Source organism: Zonotrichia albicollis, chromosome 3, assembly GCF_047830755.1.
Source record: "Zonotrichia albicollis isolate bZonAlb1 chromosome 3, bZonAlb1.hap1, whole genome shotgun sequence".
Classification (NCBI taxonomy): domain Eukaryota; kingdom Metazoa; phylum Chordata; class Aves; order Passeriformes; family Passerellidae; genus Zonotrichia; species Zonotrichia albicollis.
In genome coordinates this window covers 98,783,374-98,810,534 of record NC_133821.1, presented here as the reverse complement: position 1 = coordinate 98,810,534, position 27,161 = coordinate 98,783,374, and the positions used below count along the sequence as shown (strand labels likewise).

At 41.1% G+C, this 27,161-nt stretch overlaps 1 protein-coding gene across 12 annotated transcripts in view; it reads left to right on the top strand.

Annotated features, from left to right (window-relative positions):
• The window catches only part of CILK1 (ciliogenesis associated kinase 1), a 29,659-nt gene extending 2,498 nt beyond the window's left edge, over positions 1-27,161 (top strand). For 6 of the 12 annotated variants that reach the window (XM_026792770.2, XM_074538190.1, XM_074538193.1 and 3 more), the window contains 13 exons: positions 6,830-7,012; positions 8,886-8,940; positions 10,401-10,522; positions 11,768-11,847; positions 14,337-14,469; positions 14,899-15,070; positions 15,610-15,777; positions 18,049-18,345; positions 19,419-19,612; positions 20,131-20,285; positions 21,541-21,672; positions 23,412-23,525; positions 23,988-27,161. In XM_026792770.2, coding sequence (XP_026648571.2) covers positions 6,912-7,012; positions 8,886-8,940; positions 10,401-10,522; positions 11,768-11,847; positions 14,337-14,469; positions 14,899-15,070; positions 15,610-15,777; positions 18,049-18,345; positions 19,419-19,612; positions 20,131-20,285; positions 21,541-21,672; positions 23,412-23,525; positions 23,988-24,142 — 1,878 coding nt within the window. In that variant the 5' untranslated portion in view covers positions 6,830-6,911 and the 3' untranslated portion in view covers positions 24,143-27,161. Of the gene's footprint in view, positions 1-6,750; positions 7,013-8,885; positions 8,941-10,400; positions 10,523-11,767; positions 11,848-14,336; positions 14,470-14,898; positions 15,071-15,609; positions 15,778-18,048; positions 18,346-19,418; positions 19,613-20,130; positions 20,286-21,540; positions 21,673-23,411; positions 23,526-23,987 lie in introns of all 12 variants that reach the window. The other 6 variants (XM_026792769.2, XM_026792771.2, XM_074538191.1 and 3 more) reach the window with 2 other exon arrangements.

Below are 27,161 nucleotides of genomic sequence, written 5' to 3'. Positions count from 1 at the left end.
CTCGAGTGTACCGGGGCTGGGGGTCGGGCGCCGCCGCAGCGGAGGCCGGGCAGGAGCCGGGAGCTGGCCTGAGCGGCGGCCCCGCCATCGCTCATCTGTCCCTGCCTGCGTGTGCGGCTCATGGGGCACCCCCGGAGCGCTGCGTGACAAACGCGGCACCGCGGGGACCGCACCCGTGGGCACCCACGGCTTTGAACCGCGCCTTTCTCACTGCTGCCTGCTTGTAATACCTTCGAGTAATTGCTACGGCGCAGGACGAGTTTAAAAAGGCACATGCTGTTTGTTTACTGTCTGCGTTTCTCGGCAGTGGCACAGTGAGCCAGTTTCGCTTTCAGTTCTTGGTGCTTCAGCACTTCAGACTGGAGTGGATACGTAGTTAAAGGGTTCATAAGCGACAACAGTAGGTTTGAGTTGTACTTAGTTAAAAAACACTCTCGATATATTGAATTAGACTTGCTGTTAAAGGCGTTTTGCTGTTCGATTTCTGAGGGAATAAAAGTATAGGTGAGGTAACTCGGAGTTACAACACGGTGGAAATAAGGAGTTTACATTTTACTCTGTAGTATCCACACACTTTTTGCTTTAAGATATTTTTGCAGTTTATATTTACATCTTCTGGTGGTGTGAATTTGTGTAGATTGTATTTTTAGATTAGATGATACGTGTTGTAGCTCTGCAGACAGCTTGTTGGAGACTCGTGCTCTTTTCAGTAATTTCAGTGGGGCTCAGGCGAAACAGTCTGAAGGCCAAGTAAAGTAGATTTTAAAACAACCTCACTGTTAACAACAAGAAATGGTGCTGATTGAATTAACTAGAGAATACTTCATTCAGGCTTTGTCAGTGGGTTTTCACACAGGTGGATTTGTGCTTCCAGGGGAGCCAGGTTAATTTCTGTGCATCCTGGCATGTTTTTTAGCATTAATTCCTCATTGAAATAAGTGTTTTCTGACTGATTTGGTTTTTTGTTGTTGCTTTTGGTTTCTTTGGAATTTTTTGTTTATTTGTTTATTTTGGGTGTGTTTTTTTTGGTTGGTTGGGGTTTGGGGGGTTTTTGTTTGTTTTTTGGGGTATTGTTTCATTTGGGTGGGGGTTGGTTTTCTTGTGTTTTGGTTTTTTGTTTGGTTTTGGATTTAGGGAGTTTTGTTGCTTTGGGGAGTTTGTTTTTGTATGTTTGGGTTTTTTGTTGATTTGTTTGGTTTTTGTTTTGGGTTTTTTTCTCACTTTTGTTCTTCAAAAATATTTCAATTAGTCTGTTTTGGTCACATTTGACAATTTCAAAGATAATTTCATACAAGTTTTTTTGAAAATTGGTGGCTGTGGGAAGGAGAGGCACTTAGTTAGTATCCTCAGTAATGAATAAATAGTTAGGTTCACCACTTGCATCTGTTCAAGAGACATCAAACAATCTATCCAGCCATTGGTGATTATTGCTAGTAGTGTTAAACATCTTTAGTTTTGCTATGGTCTCAAATATAAGGCAAGGGTGCTCCTCCACTCTTCAGTCACAGTTCCCTGAAAGGGATATGTGAATGGTAAATCAGGGACAGCATAGGAGTCTGAATTTTAAGACATCACAGCTGTTAGGATCACAGTTTCAGAACTGTATCATCAGGGCAGCGTGTGCAGAAGAGTCCACAAATCCCAACTGTGATGATTTGAAATTACTGTATAAAATTGTTTGGATATTAATACATTTTAGGTTTTCAGACTAGGAGAACATGCAAGACGGTGTCATTGTTTGAAATCTTGTTGCCAGGGATCTGAATGAGGGTTTTTGAGCTGCCATCCAGTCACTGACCAGTTGGAGTAAGCAGGTTAAAGCTTTTTAACCTGGATGTAGACCACTGAACATAGCTTTGTGCTATGCAGGTGCACAATCTGAAAACCAGCCAAAAAGGAACTGGTACTTGAAACTGCTGTTTTAGGAACAGACTCTGTGTTCCTTGGCAAGTAGTACAAAATGTGGGATTAGGTCTCCAATGCAAGGTGCTCAGTCCTGGGTCTCTGTAGTAGTGAGTGTGTGGAAAGAAACAGATGCTGCTATGGGGCAGTTCCTCCTGCCTGTCTGAGACACTGACCGGTGTCTGAGATAGATTTAGAGACGTGCTGCACAATGGGTAGATTGTCAAAACGTCTTCTAACTTCAGATTTCCTGGTCTTCATTCCTGTATCAGTATTAGTGGGGCTAATAGGCTTAGAAGACAGAAAATAAAGGATGTTCACAGCATCTTGCTATTACAGCGACCTTAGACGGTCACTGTGGTGAGAGAAGGACGAGAATCTTGTTTCTTGATCAGAAGGCTGATTTATTGAGATAAGATATATAATACATTATAACTATACTAAAAAGAATAAGACGAGAGGTTGCAGAGAGCAGCTATGCCAAGAATAGAATAGAAAGAATGAATAACAAAGTTCTTTGCCCAGGGAATCTGTCCCTGAGCTGCTCCTGTGATTGGCCTTTAATGGTACACAAGGAAGATGAGCCAATCACAGGGACACCTGCTACATTTCACAACAGCTGATAACAATTGTTTACATTCTTCTTCTGGGGCCCTTTGCTTCCCAGAAGAAGGAGAAATCCCAAAGAAAGGATTTCTATGAAGAAATGTCTGCGACATCTCACCCTTCTAAATTGTATAAATTAAAAGAAAAATGCTGATGTGAAATGAACAGGAGATTTCTTCAACTGTAAAATATACAATACTAATAAATCACTAAAACAATCCTACAATCTAAAAAAATGCAAAAAACAATGCAAAGAGAATTCAAGTCCAAGCAGCTGAGTTTCAGGAACCGTCCATAAGCTGGAGTTGTTTCTCTTGGATATCTGAGAGTCCTTTTTGGTCCTGAAAACAGGCTTGCTGCAAAAGTCCCATCAACAGTTATCACAAACCATTGACAGTCTTACAACAATTTCAAACAACTTGAACAACTTTTAGAATGTCCTTTTCTGGCCCTTCAATGCTTCAGTGCTTCAGAGCTGCTGCCCACTGTTTTCAATCTTTTTTATTTAATTTTTTTTTTTTTTTTTTTTGATCAGAAAAAGAAAAGAGCAGCAGCAGAGCAGAGCAGTGCCAGAGAAGGAAAGGCCCTGGGGACCCTGGCCCATGATGGACCAGGAACCCCAAAACTGGCCCACAAAGGGGGACCAGGACCGGTAGGAGAAACCTCAACCCCCAGTAACACCAAGAGGCCAAATGCTGGCCCTGGCCCAAAAACTTCCTGAGCCCAACGGCCCAGGCCAAACCCACGAGGCAGGCTCTGCATTCCCACAGGCCTGCACCCTGCTGCCAGTACAATGGCAGCACGAGTGGGGACACGCTTTCTTTTCCCAAAACCACTGAGGCATACCAGCAGCAGGGAAATAGAAGCCTTCCCCAGAAATCTCACCTGGGGTCTGGACATGTTTGTTCCCCACAGCAAACCACCTATGGTCTCCTCCATCTGTGCCCTCTCCCTCTGCACTGCAAACGCAGCAGGTTTGTCTCTCATCTGCCCCATGGTTTCATCCCCACCCCCTCCGGCCTGGGAACCAAAGGCAGAGCTCTCGGGATGCACCTGCCCCCCGCCACTAGGGCGCAAGAGAGGCGGCAGAGATGGCAGCCTCCATGGGACAATCCCCGAAAAACCACCCCCGAACCCGCCGAGAATGCTGATCTTAAAAGCCGGGAGACGGGCTGTCCCCCCAGTCAGCTGGCGGGCAGCCCCCGCTCCACGGAAGGGAAGACCAGCCGCCGGGGCCGCTGCTACAGCAACCGGTCCGGGATGGTCCGAGCTCGAACAAGCCGCCGGTTCCAGGGCAGTCTCTGACGCCGACACGGAGGACACAGCCTCCGACAACGGCAGGACTGCTGGGGCAGCCTGTGCAGGCAGCGGGGGGGGAGCCGGAGCCGGGGAGGGAATCCCGCTGGATGTAGGAGCGGCCGCGGGTTGTTCCGAGGGTCCCGCAGGTTCGGCGCCGTCTCCAGCACCATCCTGAACAGGGACCGTCTCGGCTTGAGGTGGCGAGGAAGCCGATGGAAGCGGCAGAGGGGCCGGAGGGGCCGGAGAGAACAACTCCCCCGCTGAGCCGGAAGCTGGAGACGCGTCGTCGTCGCTTAGCAACTCAGCAGCCACAGGAAGTGTCTCTTCTGCATTCTCAGACGCAGGCGCTGGCAGGGCCGGGGAGGCCTGTGAAGCCGTGGGCGGGACCGCCTGGAGAGGCGGAGACGGGATCGCCTGGAGTGGCGGCCGCGCTGGTGAGGCGGGTCTTGAAGGCGGACGCAGCGCTGGCAGGGGCGGCACCAACGGCACTGGTTCGAGCGGGACCGCCCATTCCCATCCCCCCGGAGAGAGAGAAGGAGGGGGGGGGGAAGGTTCCGTCTGCGCAGGCTCCGGAGAAAGAGTAAAAAAAACTTCTTCGCTCAGCGCAGTTTCGCCCCCCCCCGCCGCGAAGCAGGGGGGGCCGGGCAGCCCCCACTCATCCCCCGCCGGGTCTTCTCCCGCTGAGGACAGGGGGCTGGGACGCCCCCACTCATCCCCCGCCGGGTCTTCTCCCACCGGGGCGGTGGAAACGGAGCCTGTCCATAACAGTTAGAAATCCATTGAAAAATAGCTGCTCTCCGTTTCAAAACTGGGAAGAGCTTTAGAAATGCTGGGTAGATAAAAGGCAAAACACGTTCCTGGCCCCAGACAAACTGAAAAATGGAGTTCATGCACTCCCAGACAAAAACATCCAAGGCATACAGGACATCAGTAAAGAACCGAAAAAGCTTTGCCCATCGAAAGAACTCATAGAGATCTGTTGCTGACAGAAAAATCCCATCTTCTCTACACCATTTTTGCCAGAGGGCAATAAGTTTCTCCTCTGAAGGGGAGAACTGAACCTCTTCTTCCAAGGCATGTGTTCGCCATACCAACCGCCACAAACTACGAAGGGCTGGGTCATCAGGAAGGGAAAAGACAAAATTACCTTGTGAAAATGTCCAGCTTGCTCTGGCCAGCTCTGCGAACATCTTCCTGAAGGTGTTCCAGAAGAAGGTTCTCTTTGTGGTCAGCCTTGGCTGTGAACTCTGTCCAAATCAGGATCTTCAGTTCTTCAGCTCCTGGCTTGAATCCACTTCTGTGGTCACTTCAAAGCAACCATCACTTGCTACACATACAGGATTTTACCCAGTGCAGCAATTTTGCTCCTCTGGTCTTTATCAAATTAATTTTTGCCCTGACACGAGGGGTCACCAGATATTACAGCGACCTTAGACGGTCACTGTGGTGAGAGAAGGACGAGAATCTTGTTTCTTGATCAGAAGGCTGATTTATTGAGATAAGATATATAATACATTATAACTATACTAAAAGGAATAAGAAGCGAGGTTGCAGAGAGCAGCTATGCCAAGAATAGAATAGAAAGAATGAATAACAAAGTTCTTTGCCCAGGGAATCTGTCCCTGAGCTGCTCCTGTGATTGGCCTTTAATGGTACACAAGGAAGATGAGCCAATCACAGGGACACCTGCTACATTTCACAACAGCTGATAACAATTGTTTACATTCTTCTTCTGGGGCCCTTTGCTTCCCAGAAGAAGGAGAAATCCCAAAGAAAGGATTTCTATGAAGAAATGTCTGCGACATCTTGCATCCACAGGATTGTGGCTCTGCATTGATATCACTTCAGAGTTCCAGTAACATAATCCCATTACCTCTAAAATCATAACACAACTTTGTGAAATGAGGAAGATACAAGGCTACTACAGAAAAAAAAATGTAATTAAAGTACACATTACAGAAGGCAAAAGTCACAAGTCATGAGAATTGTCTTTTTAAGGGGTGAAGAATGAGATAATTCAAGTGACCAAACCTTCATTGCAGGGGAATTTTATTTTAAATGTATGATTAGTTTACATAGAATAGATTCCATTTTTTCTCAACTACAGTGGAGGAAATACCAGCAACAATTACATTAAACTAGAAACAAGAAGGTTTTTGCTTTATTATCCAGCAGAGATTGTGTGGATGCCCCATCCCTGGAAGGATTCAAGGCCAGACTGGGTCAGGCTTTGAGCACCTGGGTATGGGAAGGAGTCTCAGCCCACAGCACAGGGGTTGGAACTAGATGATTTTTAAGGTGCCTTCCAATCCAAACTGTTCTATGGGGTTTTTTTTGTTTATGCAGTGTAACAACAAAAGATAAGGTAGATAATCTGATGATGCCACTACTTCTAGAGACTGATTCATGCTTAGAGTTACTGTGGTAAAATACGTTTGGTCTTACCTGACATGAATGTAATATTCTTCCTCTGCACACTTTGTTTAAAGGAATGCATATGGCTATGCTCTCTCACATAGGACCATATGGAAATTCAGGATATTGGTTTAACTGATGGCAGTGTGACTTGTAAGGTGATGCCTTACACGCCTAAAAAGCTGGCTAGGACAGATCCCCTCCTATTGTATTGTAAAGCTTCATGTTTTCTGCTAGCAGATGATTTTGTCCAGGCCGTGAGACTTTATTCTGTGACTTTAGCAATAGTGTCTCCCTTCAGGGCTGCCTGCAAGCTTTCTGTAAGGTACCTTTAGCTTTAGCTTGGGACTGGCTTTGGGGATTATACCCAGTTACATCCAGATACAGGGTGGCCCTTTCTGGTGAGGCACCAGGACAAGTGTTTGTGTATGGCTGCCAGGGACTGTTCCCTTGGATGAGAGTGGAGTCTGCAAACAAGCAATCTCAGAAGGGTACAGAAATCAAATGGATTATGTTCTGTGCTTTCAGACCAAAGGCTAAATCTTGAAAACAGGATTCCTGCAACTGTTCACACTGTCCTGAGTGCTCTGTATTTATGCTGCCACAGAAAGAACTGGTTACACTTGGAGGAGAAAAACCGCAGGAAACACCGAGGACTGAAATGCGCTTGCAGCTGAAGTATCCTCATCATGAATAGGTACAAAACTATCAGACAGCTTGGTGATGGGACCTACGGCTCTGTTCTCCTAGGGAGAAGCATTGAATCTGGAGAGCTAATAGCCATTAAAAAGTAAGTGTTCTCATACATTACTTAATAATGCATAGTCCAGGTTTTCCTTTCTAGGTCTGCATCAACTTCGTCATGCTGGTTTGAGTACTTCACATTCTGTGCAGCTTTTTAGTGTGGAGTTGTACTTGGACAGCATGAAAATGTGCCTTGTATTCTCCAAAGCCTCAGCAGGAGATAAAGAGGGTGAGATATATAGGCTTACTGTGTAACAGCACACTGCTGCAATGTGCAAACGAGTTTTACATATTACTTAGAGTATTCTGCAGTGCTGCTTTGGAATCTACAGCCCTTTTGCTGCTGCATACATGGAACATATATTTTGTAGTCTAATTTTCAATGGAATATTAATACTGCAGTGATAATTAACACAACTGATCTCATTGTCCATTATCTGTATCTTTTATGCTATGACATACTGGTCTTTTCAACTTAAGGTTTTCTTGAAATCCCTTGAGAAATTCACTTGATTTTTCTCTTCTGCTTCAGTAGTGACTTTAGTTTGTAAATGGCTTATTTGTCCTAGCTGTGGTAAGAGACAGCTGTAAAGCATTGCAGGCACCTTCCTGAAATACTGACCATGACAAGGGACAGGCTTGTCAAAAGAGCTTTTTGTACAATGCTATTTTGTATGAGCAGTCAATAGCTGGCTTTATCAACTTTCTAAATCCCCTCTGCTGAGGGTATTTAGCCTGTATCAGACCTTGCTTAGAAGGTCTTGCTTTAATTTTCAGTTTGCAGTATGGGAAAAACTCCGAAAAATCAGAAGAAACCCGAAGTGTTCTCTTACTTAGGTGTTAATGCCAATCCTTTGTTGAAAACACAAGTGGCCCAGTAACTGAGTACACAAGACTGTAACTGCAAAAACACTGCTGAAAAAAATTCCAGACCCCTTAATGGCACGAAGGGCTTGTAGTTCTTAAACTACTCTGATTGTGAAAGCCAATCTCAAACAGGAAACTTGCTACAATAATAAGAAATACTGAATTACCATTAAAGGCAAAGGCTCAGATCTTCAGAGACTGCTCAACTCCCTCTGAAATCCAGACTCTACACAGTTGAGTATTTTTTTGAGTTTTAATCTGTGATCTTCTGTGTGCATGTATGTGTGAGTCTTCATCCTTTTGGTCCTAAAGCATAGAGTTACATCTTAAAGAACTGAGTGGTAATCAAAATGTGTATGAACATGCAGGACCATACATTACACACAAATATTGTGTTCAGAGTTACAGTCTGGCTTGGGAGAAAACTTCCACACACTTTATAATCAACTGCTTCAACAGAAACAAACTTCAAGGGGAAAGCAGAATTTGAAATGCAGTTGGCATGATAGATGCACCTTGCAAGGGAAGTAGAAACATGAGGAATAGTGGACAAAGGAAAATGTGGAAATACGGTCAAATACTAAAATCAGAGAGAAATAAAAAATAGAGAAGAAGAGCAAGGAGAATATGATAAGGTTGGAGATCCAGTGAAGTGATTGGATCTTCATTTGATTTGTGTCAAAACTGTCGAAACTACCCTTGTTCTTTTCACAGTTAGACTCTATTCTACCACATTGTTATATCAGAAAGAAAAATAGCATGCCTGGGCTTGTTGAAGGCTCTGAATTATTTTCAGCAAGGTTTATATGCAGAAAAATGCAGTCCTGTGTAATAGTAACTGTTAATTTGACTGTAATTCTATTTGAGTGTGTATTCTAGTAAATCAACTTGACTATACCTTGTCTAGAGATGTAAAGTTTTTTGGCAAAGGAGCTAGTGTCTTAAATTCTGATGGAAGAACTGAATTGTTAATATGCAGTGGGGCTTTTGGTTCTAAGAACAGCTGATGTTTTAAATGCATTAGTCATTCTTTTTTCTCTCTACTTTTGTAGAATGAAGAGGAAGTTTTATTCCTGGGAGGAGTGCATGAACCTTCGAGAGGTTAAGGTACTTGTTTTGTTCAGTGGTTGACTTCAAATTGACTGTCACATCAAATTCCTTACAACTCTTGTGCCAAAACACTACTCCCAAAGTGAGCTGTAGCATATGGCATTACTGTTCTGTTTCCTGACTCTGCATTAGAGGGGAGTGTCTTATAAAATTATTTAGTTGTAGAGAGCTGCAGTGAGGAGTGTGTGAGTGAGAGCTGCAGTGAGGAGTGTGTGTGTGAGAGCTTTTCTGTCACAACACCCAGAGTTGATTGGTGCTTGTTTTTCAGAGCTTGAGAACACATGCCCTTTGTGCAGCATTAACTTTTATACGTGCAATTGTTTCTCTATAGTTGGCTTGGGGACAGACATACAGCCTGAAATTCTGATGCCAGCAAAACTTGGAGGGTAGGCTCTAGGGGCCTCCTTAATTTATGGTCAGCACTGAAAACATGCAGAAACATGCCTAGGTCATTTTTCTTACAGTACCCTGTAAAAATGGACATCGAATACACTTAAAATCTAAGAAAAGAAAGAAGACCCAAGTTTGCTAGTTTTAGCTAGGGTAGAGTTAGTTTTCTTTGTAGCAGCTTCTGTGGGTCTTTTTTTTTGCATTTCTGACCAAAACAGTCTTGATAATACAGGTACGTTTTAGTTATTGTTGAGCAGTGCTTTGGCAGCCTCAGGCCCTCTCTGTTGTTCATGCTTCCCTGTCAGTGAGTAGGCTGAAGGTGGGCTGAAGGCTGGGAGGGGACACAGCCAAGACAGCTGACCAAAGGAACATGCCATGAGACATTGTGCTGAGCATCAAAAGCTGGGGAAAGGAGGAGGAAGCAGGAGACCTTCAGAGTGATGGCATTTGATTCCCCAGGAACCATTACATGTGATAGAGCCCTGCTGTACTGGAGTTGGCTGAACACCTGCCTGTCCCTGGGAAGCAGTGAATGAATTCCTTAGTTTGCTTTGCTTGCATGCTTGACTTTCACTTCACCCATTGAACTCTGTATCTCAGCCTGTGAGTTGTCTCACTTTCTGCCCTTCTCATTATTTTCCCCATCCCACTTGGGGGGCTGAACAAGCTCAGCTGCCTGCAAAAGTTAATCCACAATACCAAGGAAGACTTTCCAGGGGTCCTGACTCTAACCTGACTGTAGCCAGTGCAGGTGCAAGAAGAGTGTAAATTCTGCCATTAGGAAGTTTCTTACAGAGAGAATGCAGTTGTTTTGGTGCTGACAGTGACAGGAGATATATCTGGCTTTTGAATGACCACACATTAAATTGCTGTACAGACTGTATATGCATGTTGTAATACTTGGAGATCTGGTCTTTGTTCTCAGAGCTATCTGATTATTTAAGACACCAGAAAGTTTTTGATGTTAATCCTTCTGCAACAATGAAATAAGTTGTTTTTTTTTTTTTTTTTTCTCCTTCACTATATTAAGACCCTTGTAAAATCCTGTTTGTATTTTCTGTTTCTAGTCTTTGAAGAAATTAAACCATGCCAATGTGGTAAAGCTAAAAGAAGTTATCAGGGAAAATGATCATCTGTATTTTGTGTTTGAATACATGAAGGAAAATCTTTATCAGTTAATGAAAGAAAGGTATGTTACAGCATCACCTATTCCTGATATAAATTAATTACTAGTGTAATGTGCTTTTAACACTCCTGATACTGTTCAAAGGACTTCAGATTATTTGTTTAGGCTTGGATCACTATAGCTTAAAGCTGCAGGCTGCAGCAGGAGCTGTGACTGTCCCCTTTGAGCATATCCCAGCCAGTCTAGTGGGAGTTTCCAGTGTCTTATCCCACATTAGTGTGGTAGGGTGTTCTTTTGAGAGGTAGGAACTGTGGGTTTTAATAGTCCTCACACTGAAGAGGCCTTGGACCTAGAGCTTCTGATCTTTGTGTAAGTACTCCAGTGGTGCTTTTTTATAAGAAATTGGTATCACCATCTCTTCTTTTATGGATTCCTCAAATAAATGAGTAAATAAAAAGTAGTTGGAACAGTAATCAAGAGGTATCAAATTTTGGATTGCTTCCAGAAATTATTTTTCCTTGCTGTTTGAACTGACATGACCAAAGACTGCTTGTTCCATTTTTCAGCATTCTGAATAAAATATAGCTTGGTATTTGCTGGACCATTAAGAAAGTCTTAGTTTTAGCCTTTGGGCCATGATAACATCCACCAGAGGATAAGTGAGGGCAAAATTTCCTGCTTCGAAATGTTTCTCTCTGTGGACCATAGTATGAGCCTGGCAGATGACAAGAATCTTCCTTGATTTAAGAAAGTAAGGTTATAATTATAATATATCTATGTGAATGCCACATGAAATACCTTTCTAAGCATAAAAACACAATGCGTGTGCAGGGATAGAAAACTGTAATTAAATTGGGCACATATATGGATATATATTATATGAAATAATGAACTTTGGAGAAATTTTTCAAGTCTATAACAGAAACCAATTATCTTTGAGAATGTCACAGAAATGCTTGATATCCTACCTTCTTACAAAAACAAAAAGCCCAGATGTTTCTAAGAGTGTGTTTTGCATCATACTCTACAGTTTAGCTAGGCCATGGACTTGTTAAACATTGTGTAAGTCAGACCTTTAAGAATGTGAATTATTTCCTTAATTCTTAGTTAATTGCCAGTTTTGTGGAAAGGGACTGTAGAATAAGAAGTAAGAATTTCTTCTGTAACAAGAAAAGAAGGTAGGCAAATATGGAAGCTGACTAGCAGTTTTATTTGTCATTGCTACCTTTTATCTTTGATTCATTAGATAGCATAAGCTAATGTATGAATTTAGTAATTAATATTTATTTCTTCCCTTTTATTTCACAGAAACAAACTGTTCCCTGAGTCTACAGTTAGGAATATTATGTATCAGATCCTGCAAGGGCTTGCATTTATTCATAAGCATGGTAGGTTACGTTTTTGCTATAAACCTTCTGAATTAGAGACAGTATTTGTGTAAGTTTTTTGATTAATACACAAGCAATTGCATTACTAACTTCAGTAGAAGTTAGTAATGATCAAAAGAATGGCTCTGTATGAGAGATTCAGATGATTGAAAACACCTGTATTTTATAGTTGCCTAATACTTCATTCTGGAGGTTTTCTCAGTTCCTTTTCTGTAGATTTCCACTGTCTCAGTCTGGCAGCTGGCCACTCAAACTCATTGGATGTTAATGAACACATTTCTTGATAGATTTAAAGGTCCCCTGAGACTAAGAATAAAGAAGAAATTACTCTTTTTTCCAGGTACTAACAGACACCTGAATAAAACACACATTTTCTGTAAAATATATTTAAAGTAATAAAGTCTGAGTGACAAGCAGCTTTTGTTGCATGGGCTTCTGACTAATATTGATAACAATGGTAAAAGGTAAAGCTGATGTACCAGCCAGTAGTAACAAGACCCACTTAACTAATGAAAAAATCTCAAAACAAACATTTTATTGTAACAAAAGCTTCCTCACTGTTTTTTGCTGACCCCTGCAATTCTGTCCACTAGATAAAGTGAGGGGTCTGGTGCTGGGCAGCTCTGTGGGTTATCAGAGGGAACTGACATCGGTAGTTGGAGTCCTGGAAGTGAAAGGCTTATAAGGACCAGCATTACAGTTCTCTTGAAGAACACATATAACTGTGTCTTGCAAAATACTTTCCAGCTAATTACTTTACTCACGCTTCTGATGGGGCTTGGATACTCATCTGAAACCTAACTATAAATTCTAGTCTCTTTTGGTGACATACATAATATGTAAACATACATAATATGTAAACATACATAATATGTAAACATACATAATATGTAAACATACATAATATGTAAACATACATATGTAAACAAATATATGTATAGAAAAATGTTATGCTTGATTTGCAAAAATCTAAGCCAGCTTTTTTCAGTGAATTGTCAAATGGATAGCAGCATTTCAGAACAGCTTATGTTGCTATTTAGCTTACTATAGCTGTTGAGACTGAACAGTTCTGTGTCAAAACTGCCTTCCTCACTGACCTTCTACCACACTAGACTTGTATTTCTGCCAAGGTGTTGCAAATCTGTAGTTAAGAACACCTGGAAATATTTGGCAAGCTCAACAGGATGGTTGTGATGATATTGTGGCTCACAGAGTAAGAATGAGTATCCCAAGATTCTCTCCACACCAGTTTTGGAAAAAATCACATGAGCGTTTTTTCCCCTCTCTCTGTTTCTCCATTTTGCTCCTGTGTAGCACAGAAATGCTTGTCAAGTGAACTTCTTACATTCTTTGTCCATCCAAACTCTTAAGCATCTTTTTATATTTGAGGATACAACAGATTGCTCTATCTACAAGTTTGTCATGAAATAAATTGCCTCACAAGCATTCTGTTGGTGCATGTCTGTGCAGCAAAATACAGAAGTGATTGTACTAAATGCTAAGAACAGCCTTGATTGATTTGCCTGGTACCTTTCACAAAGAAGCAGTAATTCAGTCTGGCACCAGAATATCAACTGAACATCCCTAGGAAGGATGCAGTCTCCTGGTTAGTAGATACCTACAGCTCTGTGTCTTCAGTGCTGTTATACATTAATCTAGTGAACAAAAGCTAATCTAGTTATACTGGACAATGTGGAAATATCCTGTTTCAATGTTTAGTCCATTTTCTGTGGGAACATACTCAAAGCCATGGAAAAAGTAAGTATATTGGAGTCTTTGGAAAGGAGCTGAGAGCTTCAGTTAGGTACTGCAGAGGGAGCTGTGTCTCAGAACAGTGGTTCAGGTACTTGCAAGAAAGAAGCAGGACAAGATTTCCAGGCTAATGGTGGAAGCAAATTTCAGAGACAGTAGTCACTGATACACCAGCCCCCTTCTCTCATTTGTATTAAAAGAGCTCTTGCCAAGCATTTATTCATGATCAGTTTTTGCTGAATGAAGGGAACACTAAAAAAATACACTGAGATCTCCTTACGTGGTGTTGAGTAGCTCAGTGCTTGCCGATTATGTTCTCAGATAAAAAAAAAAAAGTTTGAAGTGCAAAAAACCTCCTCATTTAAATTTATATTCTGTTTAAAATAAAATTTTACATAATTGATTGATAACTTCATTGGTCAGTTTCCAGTTAGAATGAAACTAGCATTAAAACGGTGGAAATTTTTTTATGTTAGGGAAGTGTCACTTGAAAGAGAGCTGTCTGAATAAATGCTCTGAATTGTCACAAGATAGCCAACTTGTGTATACTTTCTTCACTGTTCTGACTGAACAACACTGTACTAATCAGCTCTGCTGATCACATAGGACATTAATATCTGTGTGGTGTTATTCCAGCTTCAATGATAAGAACTAAAGTGAAACTATCCAGTTGGAAAATAAAGGATGCAGCTGAGAGTGACATTGCAATCCACATCAATATTTCATTTGAATTTCAGGGTTCTTTCACAGGGACTTAAAACCTGAAAACCTGCTTTGCATGGGACCAGAACTTGTGAAAATTGCAGATTTTGGCTTAGCCCGAGAAATCCGATCTCGACCTCCTTACACCGATTACGTATCCACAAGATGGTAAGTGCTAGTGCTCACTTACATTGTAGGAACTTGCAATCAACACTTGAAAGTAGTACAGTACTGAATTTGTGCTGACTGTTGTACTACTTTTGATGCCTCCTCATTAGGAAACTTTTATTTGGGCTTGGTATATTTTGAAAAGCTTCAGTTAGTGCAAGATAGTTTACAGATAGCAACAGCACAGTAGCAGAGTGGGAGTGTACTAAGGTTGGAATGTGCTAGGATTGCTGTGTCAGGAAGGTGTGAGAGAGTTTACAGCAGATTATGTAGTTTTAATCAAGAAAAGAAAAAAGTGTGTACAGGAGAGGAGAGGAGGTTTTTAAAGAATGTTTGCTCTTAATAGCAAAGAATGAAGAGGTGAGCAATTTCATGTATGTTTGAATTGTGTTGATTGTTGGGATTTCCTTTTTTTTCTTTCCTCTACAGGTACAGGGCTCCTGAAGTACTTCTGAGATCCACCTGCTATAGCTCTCCAATAGATATTTGGGCTGTTGGGTGCATAATGGCAGAAGTTTACACGCTGAGGCCTCTCTTCCCAGGCGCCAGTGAAATTGATACTATATTCAAAATTTGCCAAGTCTTAGGGACGCCAAAAAAGGTAACTGAAGTGATATTCCAGACTGCAGTAATCCTGCAGCTGTTCTACAGTACACAATGGCACAGTAGCAGTAAGCATAAAAATAATATTTTCCTCCTTACTGTTAATTTATGGTGTTGATTTCAGATACAGTAAACAAAATTAAAACTTACTTTCTGTGCAGTAATTATGCTATACCTGACAGAGGAGGAAAAATAGGCTCCTGCATAGCAAACAAAGTCCTTAGACTGTGATTTCATTAGGTGGGAATTGAATTTTTTCTTGTACATTGCATAAAAACCTATGGTTTAAGAGGTTAAAAACTGGGATCATGGCAAGATTCCTACTTCCTCATTCCATTTGTGCCCTTGACTCTGTCAGATGTACAGCAAGACTCACCTCTCACCAGAGGTTTGGGGTGAAGATTCATAGTGGAATTTTCAATACAAGACCAGAGTAAGCTGGGCATGGTCTGTTTCAGGTAGAATATGTGCTAGTGTGCTTAGGGACTGATACTTTACAGCTGAACTTTTTTGTGTTTGAAAATCTCACTCTTGCAGAATGACTGGCCTGAAGGCTACCAACTTTCAGCTTCCATGAATTTTCGCTGGCCTCAGTGTGTACCGAACAACCTAAAAACTCTCATCCCTAATGCTAGCAGTGAAGCAGTGCAGCTCATGAGAGACATGCTGCAGTGGGACCCCAAAAAGCGGCCAACAGCTAGTCAGGTTTGATTTTATTTTCTTTTTGTCTGCTTGTGATATTTTTCTTTTACTGCAGGGAACAGTCATTTAGCAGTTGTTCAGGGGTGCAGTTCTTAGAAGGGAGGAGAATCCAAGAACAATTTGAAAGACAAAGGAGGGTAATTAAGGGAGAGTAATTAATCTTTTGCATGAAACATCAACTGCTTGGGGTATGTGCTTAATAATCAAATGTATAAATACACTTGAATTAAGTGTAATCCAGTCACTATGAATAGCAGCAGAGTGAAGGTAGGATGCATGGCTGAAGGCTGAGCTGCTGTTCTTTCATTGTGGTGTTCCACAGAATGACTGGAATCTGGTTCAGTCACCTTGCCCTAGGCAGCCTGTGCCAGTACTCAGTTACTCTCAGAGTAAAAAAATGTTTCTTGATGTTCAAAAGGAGCTTCCTGTGTTTCAGTTTGTGTCCATTGTCACTGGGCACACCTGAGAAGAGACTCAGTCAATCTCCTTTGCACTTTCCCTTCTGCTTTTTGCATACTTTGATAAGATCCTCAAGAACCTTCTCCAGGCTGAACAGTCCCAGTTGTCTGTCTTTGCTCATATGCAAGATGCTCCAGTCCCTTAATCACCTTTGTGGCCCTTTGCTGGACTCTTTCTGCTATGTCCATCTCTCTCTTTTTCTGGAGAGGCCAAAAATGGACACAGCAGTCCAGGCATAGCCTCACCTGTGCTGAACAGAGGGGAAGGATCACTGCTCTTGACCTGCTGGCAACACTCCTGCTCAGGCAGCCCAGGACTTAGTCTTATTTGCAGCAAGGGCATATTTGGTAGCTGTTCCATGTTCAACTTGGTGTCTGCCAGGTCCTTCCCTGCAAAGCTGCTTTCCAGGTGGTTGACCTCAGCATGGACTGGTGCATGTGATTATTCCTTCCCAGGATTTGGTATTTATCCTTGTTAAATTGGTGAGGTTCCTGTCAGCCCATTTCATCAGCCTGCCACAGTCCTGTAGGGTGGCAGCACAGCCAGCCAGTTTGTCAGCCCCTCCTTCTACTTGTGTCATCAGCAGACTTGCTGAGGGTGCACTCTGCACCACCAGCAGCATCATTAATGGAGGTGCTAGAACAGTATTTGGTCAGTAATGACCTCTGGGGACACAGATACTTCTTGGCCTCCAACCAAGACTTTGTTGCACTGACTGCCACCCTTCGGGACTGACCTTTCAGCCATCTGTTAGTCCACCTTGCTGTCTGATCCTCCAGCCCAGTGTTGCCTGGATAAGGCTTGCTTTTGCTGGGCAGCCTCAGCTCAAGTGCACTGCAGGTATGTTCCAATGTCCTGTGCATAAGCCTTGCCCAGGTCATCAGTATTGCCACCACGTACAGGTGGTGGTAGCTTCTGGTTTTGGGTAGTACTCAACTAATACAATGAGCAGAGCACCTTTATGGAAAACAGATGGGATTCTTGACACTTGACTTCAAGGGCCATAGCTGAACCTTTGTGATTTAATTAGACCTTCAGTATAAAGTGCAATTAAAATCTTGAAATTTAATGAAAACAGTTAAAAAGTGAAGTAGATTATGAACTCTCAAAGCTAATGAAGAACAAAAAACCACTGACTGTAACAGTATTAAAAGCATTAACAAATGTTTTACAGTAAAGTACAAATAGAGTGAGGCATCTGGGCTTTTAGAAGCTTTTTGAAGTAAGAAGTCTTTGGGAAGGGAAGATGAGTGTGCCTGAAACAGCAAGATATATTAATTGCCTTTACTGGCAACTTCCAAATTACTTGTAAGGCAGATAAAAGTACTTTTAGTAACTATCTTTACTAACTTGTCAGAAAAGGTAGAGGCTAATTTCCATAAATGTTGTGTTTCTTTCACTTAATTCAGTCTCAGAAATGGAGAATGGAGCCGATATATCTGGGGTCATTGAGTTTTGCCGGCTGAATCTGAAATTATGAGGGGGATGTGTTTCACACACACACATGAAGAGACAGCATATAATGAAACATGTCTTTAGCTGCCATTTACCTGGTCAACTATCTTAATTCTGCAGAACCTTTCCTTCTGTAGTAGTCCACAGAGGATTTGATAACTCAGTATCTCTTGAAATTTCTCTACTATTGCAACATTTTTTTGAAGTAGATTGTGCTCACTGGAATCTAGTGTTGAGAGATGAGTCTTGTACTGTTTCCTATCCCATGAAAAAAGGAAATTAAATTTATGCTGACACATAGGACTGGGGTAAATAAAAAACGTTGGTTTTCTAAGCCTAACATCTTTATTATTTTTTTAGGCACTTCGATACTCGTACTTCCAGGTTGGGCAGGCCTTGGGCATTCAGGAACTGGGAAAACAAAAGGACCTGCATAATAAATTGTCTCTGCATATTAAGCCTGTCCCTCCAGCACAGCCCCCTCTGAAACCTCATGCCCGAATTTCATCAAGGCCTTTTCAGCAAAGCCAGTCTTCTCAGCACGTGATGTATGCATGTAAGACAGACAACTCTGGGGCTGAGCGCAGTAACTATGCACAGGAGGACAAGTCTAACCAGGTTCTTCTGCCTGCAATACACAACAAGGTTCCTCAGCAGGTAAATACCCATCTAGCATAACATAAGCTTTCTGATATAGTGCCTAGCTTCTTTCCTTGTGTTTCTTTTTCTTGTTCTCCTTCAAGGTTCTTGTACTTCAATAAAAGGACAGTGAGTGGAACTAAAATATGATTCCAGTGTTCCAACTGTCTGCTAGAAACTGGAAGTTCCTCTCTTGAAGTCTTAATCCAGTTGCTGTAAAACAAGCAAGTCAATTTCTCATTTTAGGGCCATTTTGTGGTACCCTTTACACCTGCACCACCTACAGGATTACACTGATTTCATATTAATAAAATGGATGTACAGTGTTCAAAATATTTAATGGGATTGATGCCAGAGAGAAAAGTATGAAGCTAAATAGTATTGAAATGAAGGAGACTATTGCCTTCGCCCATTTAAGGTATCCAGTTTATTGACTGGGAATAAAATAGTTTGGTCTTCCAAACTGGACATGGAAACCAACAGATTCTTCTTGAAGCACGAGAATGTACCCTTTCTGTCTACTTATGAGGAGACTGGATTCATAAAGTAGGTGATGAGAGCAGACAGTGTGAATGCTACTGCTGCAGGGTCAGTCATAAGCAGTCTGTTCTGACCAGTGTCACACAAAGTCAAAATGTACTGCTGAGTCTGAATGACAGAAGGGGCACAAATTTGTGCCTATGCTGTCCTGTAAGAGAAAAAGAAATTAGATGTCTAGACACAGGCTTGTGGAAACATAAGCATTCATGTAGTTTTATATTCCCAGCATGGGTCTAGAAGTAAAAATGGAGCATAAGGTAATGGTTTGGGAGGTGCATACTGGAACATGAATAGAACTGCAATTGAGACCCAATAAATTTCTTCTTGTATAAATTCAAGATGCTTTATTGCAGAACAAAATGCACAAGATAGGTAATGTCAGCAGGCTACAGATTGTGTTCTTAGGGTGTTTAATGAAAGTTGAAGATTGTGTTGTTACAGCTCTACTATCACTGTTACTCTTTGAGATAGAGGAAAAAAAAGTCCTTTTTGTTCCTGTCACCTAGATCGTGGTCTAAGCATGTAGGTTTGTTTCTTTTCAATCTTTGTAGCAGAAAACATCTGCTGGATCTGAGAATACAAATGGTGAACTTAAACCAAAACCTAGGCGAAGATGGGGGCATCTTCCCAGGACAGTTAAGAGTTCTGAAGACTGGGATGATTTGGAAGACCTTGATTTCAGCTCTTCCATCATGAGAATGGACTTGAAAAACAAGAAGAGGCAGAATGATGAAACTCTTTGTAGGTAAGGGGATTTTTATGTGTATGTGCTATTTGGTCTATTTCTTTGCTCTTTTCCTCTTTCTTAGTAATGTTACTCTTCATGCTTTCTTTGTATCTAGAAATGTATATCTCAACAATTTCATGTTCTTTTTTTTCCCAATGAAAATTATAACTGGTGTAAGTCTCCCAAAGTTAATAGTTCAATATATACTTTCAATTTTATATGTGAACAATTTTGACATATTCCACGCATATAAACTGTTTTGGATAAGTCTAAGCTGCAGTTTCCATGGATGGTATACACAAGAGAGAAACTTGCTAACTTTAAAAGCAGTATATAAGGGAACTAGAAGCACAGATGTGATTTTCAGGGGCACTTGCATGACTTCGGGTTGATAATATTCCCTGTTGCCTGTGTGTTTATGGTGTAGCAAACACATTACAAGGAAATTATTCCTGGAGATGGGGTATAGTTGAAAAAGCTGTGAATAAGCATGTGCTATAAGAATTGGACTATACATAGCAATTTTTCAATTACAGATTTGAAAGCATTTTGGACCTGAAGCCTTTGGATGCTGTAGGCTCTGGCAGCAGTGCACGAACTTCCCATGCGACCTTTTTGCGGCAGGACACTCCCACATTGCGAGTTTCTGCAGCAAAGCAGCACTACTTAAACCATTCTAGGTATCGACCTGGTTAGTAAAATACTTTCCTTTTCTTCCTGCAGTTCCAACAGGACTATGAAATAGTCATTGGTACATTAGCTCTTACCCTTTGAACTTGTGGAGGTGGGCTACTGCTCAAAGAGCCTGAGGACAGAAAGAGCTTGTAGTGTGAATGGCCACGACACAAACTGCATTCTAGTAGTCTAGCAGTACAAACAAGGGGACAGGACTGTTGGTACTTCTTCCTCCTGATGGATACTTTTATACTTGGAAGTGCATTAGAAAATGTCTGTATATGTGCCAGACTACTCCCTGTCTCCCTAAAAATTATAAGACTGGTCTTCTGGACTGGAAAAGAAAGTGCCGTGTGTTTACCTCATGAGCGTATAGTACCATGAACAACAGGCAAACTAGTAGTGGGAGTAGAATTACATTCCTGTCTTCATGATAACCAGTGCTGAGGCAGGATGAAGTACAGGAGGCAGACAGCATGTCTGCCAGTATTTAAAATGAGATGAATATAAGTATATTCTTTCTCATAATTTCTATTTTAAAGGTAGTGTTAGCTTTTTATTCATTTGTAGTACTACTTCTTCAAAATTAATTAAGTAAATTTGAAGGTATTGTGACAACAAACTCTGTCTTTTTTCCTGAAATAATAATTGACTTCAAATTGTCTCACTTAGAGTTTTGGTAGCTAAAACTTGTTTTACTAGAGGAAATTGTAAAACACAATGATCCCAATACTGCTTTTAGCCATATCCTGAATTGTGAGTCCATTCTTGAATGTTAGGTACCCTGCTTAAATATGGGAGCTATATTAAAAACAAATAATAGGTGTCATGTGAACGGTAGTGCAAACTGTTTGCATAATCTGAGGTTTCAGTCGAGACAAAGAGTACAGTACTATGAGAAATGGAATTGCCATTATTGCCTCTCAAGTTATCTTGTTGCTGTTAGGCTTTTATTGGAAGCACAGATTTCATGTACATAGCAAGGTTCACTTTCTGTGACATGAGAGTATTTGTGGCCTGTGATATAAGCAGCCATTGATGCTAGTGGAGCTGCTTACATTATGATGTCTGCAGGATTAGGGCCTGTGGCTAGTTCCAGTATTCCTGTATAATGAGAGGATGGAGAGTGATTCAGAGTTACTGAGAGGGGAGAGGTTTTGGCCAAGTTGAACCAGACATTTGCTCTAAGATTGTGCATTAAGTGGAATGAATGCAGGCCTGTGTTGCAACAAGGATTTTAGTGAAGTAATCTTTGCATTTTTGCAATATAGGAATAAGCACCAGGAATAGCATAGTCTCCACTTCAAACAAAGAGTCTGTTCCATCTAATCACTGGCCCACTTCTGATTTGTCTGGGAAAACCTCCGGTTTGGGAGGAAGTGCTACCAACAGGATGGATTCAGGTAAGAAGGTGTGCTTAAGACTCTGAGGAATGATAATAAGTGATGTCTGTGCAATTCCCCACGGTGTATTTTGGAGTCATCCATTTCCAAAATGTCATTTCTAAGACACCTGCTTACCCTGTCTGTTCTTTGTGTTAAAATCAATTACGAGTGCTCTTCTGTGGGAGACTGCCTTAAACTGAAACATAATAATTTCTTCTAATGAAACGTCACAAGTCTGAAGTACCCCATGCAGAGAAGGCTGGACAGCTTAGGTCTCTTCAATCTGAAATTCTTCCTCCTGCTTTCAGCTTCTCTCTTCAGTTTCTTAAAGTCATGTTTTCTTGTTTCCAATCTATTTTAGTCCACCTGGTACATAAATCGCTGTAATTACATGAGGAAGCTGGTATAAATTGAACTAGCCATACACACCACTCTTGTTACATGAATTAAGCAAAGAAAATCTATTACTGTGTTTTTCAGTTGATGATGTTTAAAATAATGTAGTAATTACAGTTTAAAAATTCCAACAAAAAGCAAAGCTCTTCAATCTTTCTTCTTCAGGTTTTTTTTTTTGGCATTTGGTATTTCAGGTATTTAATCACTGTTTGAGTTGAACTAATTAATTTGCAGATTTTTACATTAGTTTTTATCAGATGTAACATGTTAATAACACGTTGATGTTTTTAGATTGTATCTATGTATTTCCTCTCTAAACCATGGCTTCATGTTTTCATGTGATACAGTTCTGCAGTGCCCTAATTCTTTCACATATGTTGTTTTGAAAGTGTTTTATTGCCAAAGTTTGTGTTGAATCTTGGCCCAAAGAAGCATTTTGGGCCTCTAGAAAATCAGGTTAAAAAACCCCAAAACAACAACTTAAAGTTTTTGGTTTTGGATGTAATTTAATCAGAAAATCACTCTTTAAAGATTCAGGATGGGAGGACACTGTAAATAGCTAAACTACATGAGAACCTTTACAAACATAGCACGTCTCCTTCCTGACTCTTTTACAAGTTTTTGTTTCTTTTGTAGCAGCATAGGATGTCATTAGATTTTTCTTTTTTTATTTATTACCATCATTTCCCACAATAGGCTTTGCCACTGCTCTAGTACAGCGTAGGCACATGTGTGATGGCCCTGCTCTGTGCATGATACCTTGTTTAGTGCCCTTCTGTGCTATAACAACTCTAGACTGTTTGGTTCCATTTCTGTGGCTTATCCTACAGATCAGTCAAATCTGTTCCTGCTCATCTTAGGGACAAGTTTTGTAGCTGGCTTTCAAAATCTGAAATGTGAATTTGTACCGCATTTTTAAGCTGTGCTCTCACAGGCTTCGCTAAGAGCTTTGTGTAGCACCAAAGCCCCAGACTCACTACACAGAAACCATGAGTCAATATATTCTTATCACATAGTTGCTGAAAGTCAAGCAAGATAATTCCAATTGAAATGCTAAGTTTTGAAAGCTTTGAGAAACCTTGAAAAAGCCAAGATGTCAGAGAGAACTGCCATTCTCTCTGACAGGTACAATTTGTACATGTTTTCTGTTCATCTCTAATGCAGTCTGATGCTGACGCTCTCCTGAATGCAGGTGTTTGTGTAGGAGCTATAGGACTTCAAGTGCCTTCAGTTAAGTTCTTTTTTTGATCATTCCATGATCAGGCTTGGTCTTGAAAATGATCCTTCAGGGCACACCTTTGTCTCCTGTTGACAGTATGGGAGATCCATTGTGTTCAGGTGTTCCTTGCCATTTCTTTCAGGGCCCATAGGATCAAGTGGTCTAACAAATGCTTATGTCCCTTCATTCCTGAAGAAGGAAGTAGGTTCTGCTGGGCAGAGGGTTCAGTTAGCACCAGTTGTGGACCCATGTTCTGGTAAGTCCAGTACTGAAGTTCTCTTGATCCCTTGGTCAGTACTCCAGTAATGCTGTTTGTTTGCAGCACTGAACTACCTATCTTTGCTTTATATTATTTGTCAATATATGACTGACTAGAAGTATTGTTTGTAACCTTGCAGAACTTAATATAGAGAAGGATTTGGTTTGTGTTTACTTTTGTTTATTAAATGTGTGGGTTTATCTACAGCTTATTTCAATGGGACCTACAGATTGCTGTGAGAGCTGGTGTAGAATTCACACTTGCCAAATCAGTGATGTCAGTACTCTTTGTCTGCTAAGGTTTTAGGGATTGGATCCACTATTGTTTCACATCAGCAAACTTTGTTCAAAAAGGAGACTTACCTCCTGAAGAAGTAAGGATCTGAACCTGCACCCGGTTGTTGTTCAGTACGGACAGCTCTCACTGAACCTTTATATCACAGAATGTTTTGTCCTTTAGATTTTGCAGCTCTGACATCGGTCAGGCCCCTTCTTGGGTGGCCGTCGTTCAGCTCACCCACCAAGAGCTCACCGCGGTTGATGCCCCTGCCGCCGGCAGCCGAGCCCGTCCACGGCCGCGTGGACTGGTCTGCCAAGTACGGCGCTCCCCGGTGACCTGGGAAGGGCCCTCCGAGCACTGCGTACGTCCCCGAAACCGTGCCCAACGTGGGACATTCCATACTGCTTTATATACCTGTGCATTTAAAAGGAGCAGATCTTACATGAATGAGACATTTTGGAGGGTTTTTACTACTTTGCATTAATCTGAATGCAATCTTGTACCGTTTTGTATAAAATTGTTTTGTTGTATACATGGGTCCAGTTATTTTCATAAAAGTGATGCATTTTGTATATAAGGCTTAGGGTATTTGGCATTTTTATACAGTAAATTTTTATAACGAACTTTTAAAAAATTAAAATTTTTTATTAGACTCAACTTTTTTTATAGAAGTGGATTAAAAAAAAACATGGTGCAATATTGCAGTGAAGAAGTACTGAGGAAGGGGCATTCATTAGACATTTTCTGAAGTTTTATGTGCTAATTGAGGCTGTGTAATTTCAAGTAATGCCATGTCTCAGTGCCACACTTCTGTTGTCCTATGCTCATTGCTTCGTACTGAGATCAGAGTGAGTGAGTGAGTGACTTAGCAGTGTAAACTCTCCTTCACAGTCACTGAGAGGCTGCGAAAAGATAGTGGGAGGCACCTTTTTTTAATTTATTTTTGCCTTTGAAAGGTTTTTTGTTGGACTGCTATTCAGATTTACCATATCTTACTCTTGTTTGGTGAAGGGTAAATACTCTTCTGTAGATCCGTTTTCTGACACAGCTTTCCTTTTTCCTGCTTAAAAGTTGTTCTTTGGCATTGTTCACAATGAAATAGAATGTGGACCTACCTCTGTTAAATTCATGTAAATGGTCTAATGATTTCTAAGGAAAAAAAAGAGATTCTGTTTCATGTTTTTCTTTTGTTGCCAATGTAAAAGCTGGAGATATATTAAGAACATATTAACAATAAATTAATAGCACTAATAAAACTGGTTTCAGAGTAACAAAATATTAATGATATGCCAGCAACATAGTTGAAGGAAACAAGATCTATGCAGCTGACTTAATTTTCACAACTGTTCTAAATGACTTAAGGAAAAAAAAAACTTCAAAAACCACAACAACCCAGAGGAAATGAGTCGGTCTAACCTTACTTATGTTTATACTAAGTTCTTCTTCACTCAATACATCTTTTACAATGTGAAGAATATGTCAGCTTCCATAAATTAGCCCCAGAGGCTCTACAGGAAAAAATGGGATCTTATATGGTCCTGTTAAAAAATGTAAAACTGTGGTTAATTTCACTGAAATTGATAAACTTTAAATTGGGAAAACTGTTCTTTGAAGAGCAGTTTAACTCAGTTTATGAGAGTATGATTTATATCAAGGTATAGAGAAAAGGAAGTAGCCTCATAATCTGGTTTAGTTCTGCTCTGGAAAGGAGTGCCAGAGTCCAGCCACCAGCAGAAGATTCTTTTAGAGCACCGTCAGCATTTGTCTGTTCTGCACCTCCTTCTACAGAAGAAAGATAAAACTGTTCAGTGCTGTGGGAGAGGACTTTCCATAGCTGCATTCTGAAGCAGTGCTGCCAAAGCTGAAGTGTGCTGAGAAAATGCATCTCCCTGCGGAAGTGTGCAGAAATACTGATCTTACTGAGCTCATTGTGTGATCAGCTCAGGAAAATAGTTTATTTATGAGACTTAAATCCAGCCTAAAGGGATCAGAACAGGTGCATTTCTCAGCTTCCTGCCATTTCACAGGAATTGAATAGTTTCTGTGTCAATGAAATCCTCTCCATGGGATCTGCCAGCACACACAAGGGGCAGCTGCTGTGGTCGAGATTGAGAGCATATTCTGGCCTTTTCAGTGCTGCCCATGGTGAATGTGTGGGATTTTGAGGAAACTGTACCCTAGGGTAGGCTGCTGGCTCAGTGCTACAGAGGGAAGCACAGGAAGCACTGCTCACTGTCTGCTTTTATAGGCTCAGCCCACAGTGAGACAGTACAAGACAAAGAAAGAACAAAAGTGTTCATGAAAGACTTACACATTCCAAAGACATCTTGTGTGTCCTGCTGCCCTATTATCTGGGCATAGCAAGTGCTAACTCTATACCTAACTGCTTCCACAGCAGTGATGCCAATGCTTAGCAGTAAAGTAAAGCAGCCATTTGATTTCTAAAGTGCACACTGATGGGTGTCTGTGGGTAAGTGGAAAGGGAAATATGTGTATTTGTCACAGAACTGGAAAGACAGTTGTTTCTCTTGGAAATAAATACCTGTATTTATGTCAACGTATCATTTAATTTATTTTATCACCAGGTAATTTGTCTCAAGAATGAACACCCTGAACCTATCCCAGTGTCCCTAGACCTAAGTAGGCAATGTAAGTAAGGTCTGTACACTTAGTTCCTACAAGTGGAAGGAGACAAGTCATGAGAACAGGCAGCTGAGGCTTGGATTCATCATACTAAGTGTGAGCTCCTTTGTTGTGAGGTGACTCACCCCTGGTGAGTGAGAATCATGCCAAAAGAAATCTCTGTCATTTGAGAGCATATTAACATTCTGGAGATACCTGAGTGTCTATTGAGGAGGGGGACAACTCTGTGAGATTTAAGTAGCACAGGATGAATCTGAACTTGGCCTGTAATCTCTGTACCTTTATCAGGCCATCAGGGATTCTCTTGACTATAGCATTCAGGCTTTAGTTGGTCCAGTCAAAAGATTAGAAAAGTCAGTTGTACTTATAATTTTCTTTTTTTATATATCTCCTACTTTCCTAAGTTAAAGCCTTTTATTTTTGGGGAAAAAAGCTAATAATCTTGACATTGAGAATCACACTCTCTTGGTGTTCTTGTATCTGGTATGGCTGTTGATATGAGCAGGATGTTCCATAATGTGAGGAGGAAAACATGTACTGAAAGAACATTTTAGAACTTAATATGGATTGGGGGGTGGAATTGTCAGAGTTGTGGAGAAATAATCGTTCTTGTTTATTCAGTGTTTTTGTTCAGAAGCATTCTAAATGCTTGTTTCATTCCTTCTGTGTCAAATGTCCTGCCCAGAATAAAGTTATCTTTGAGGAAGCACT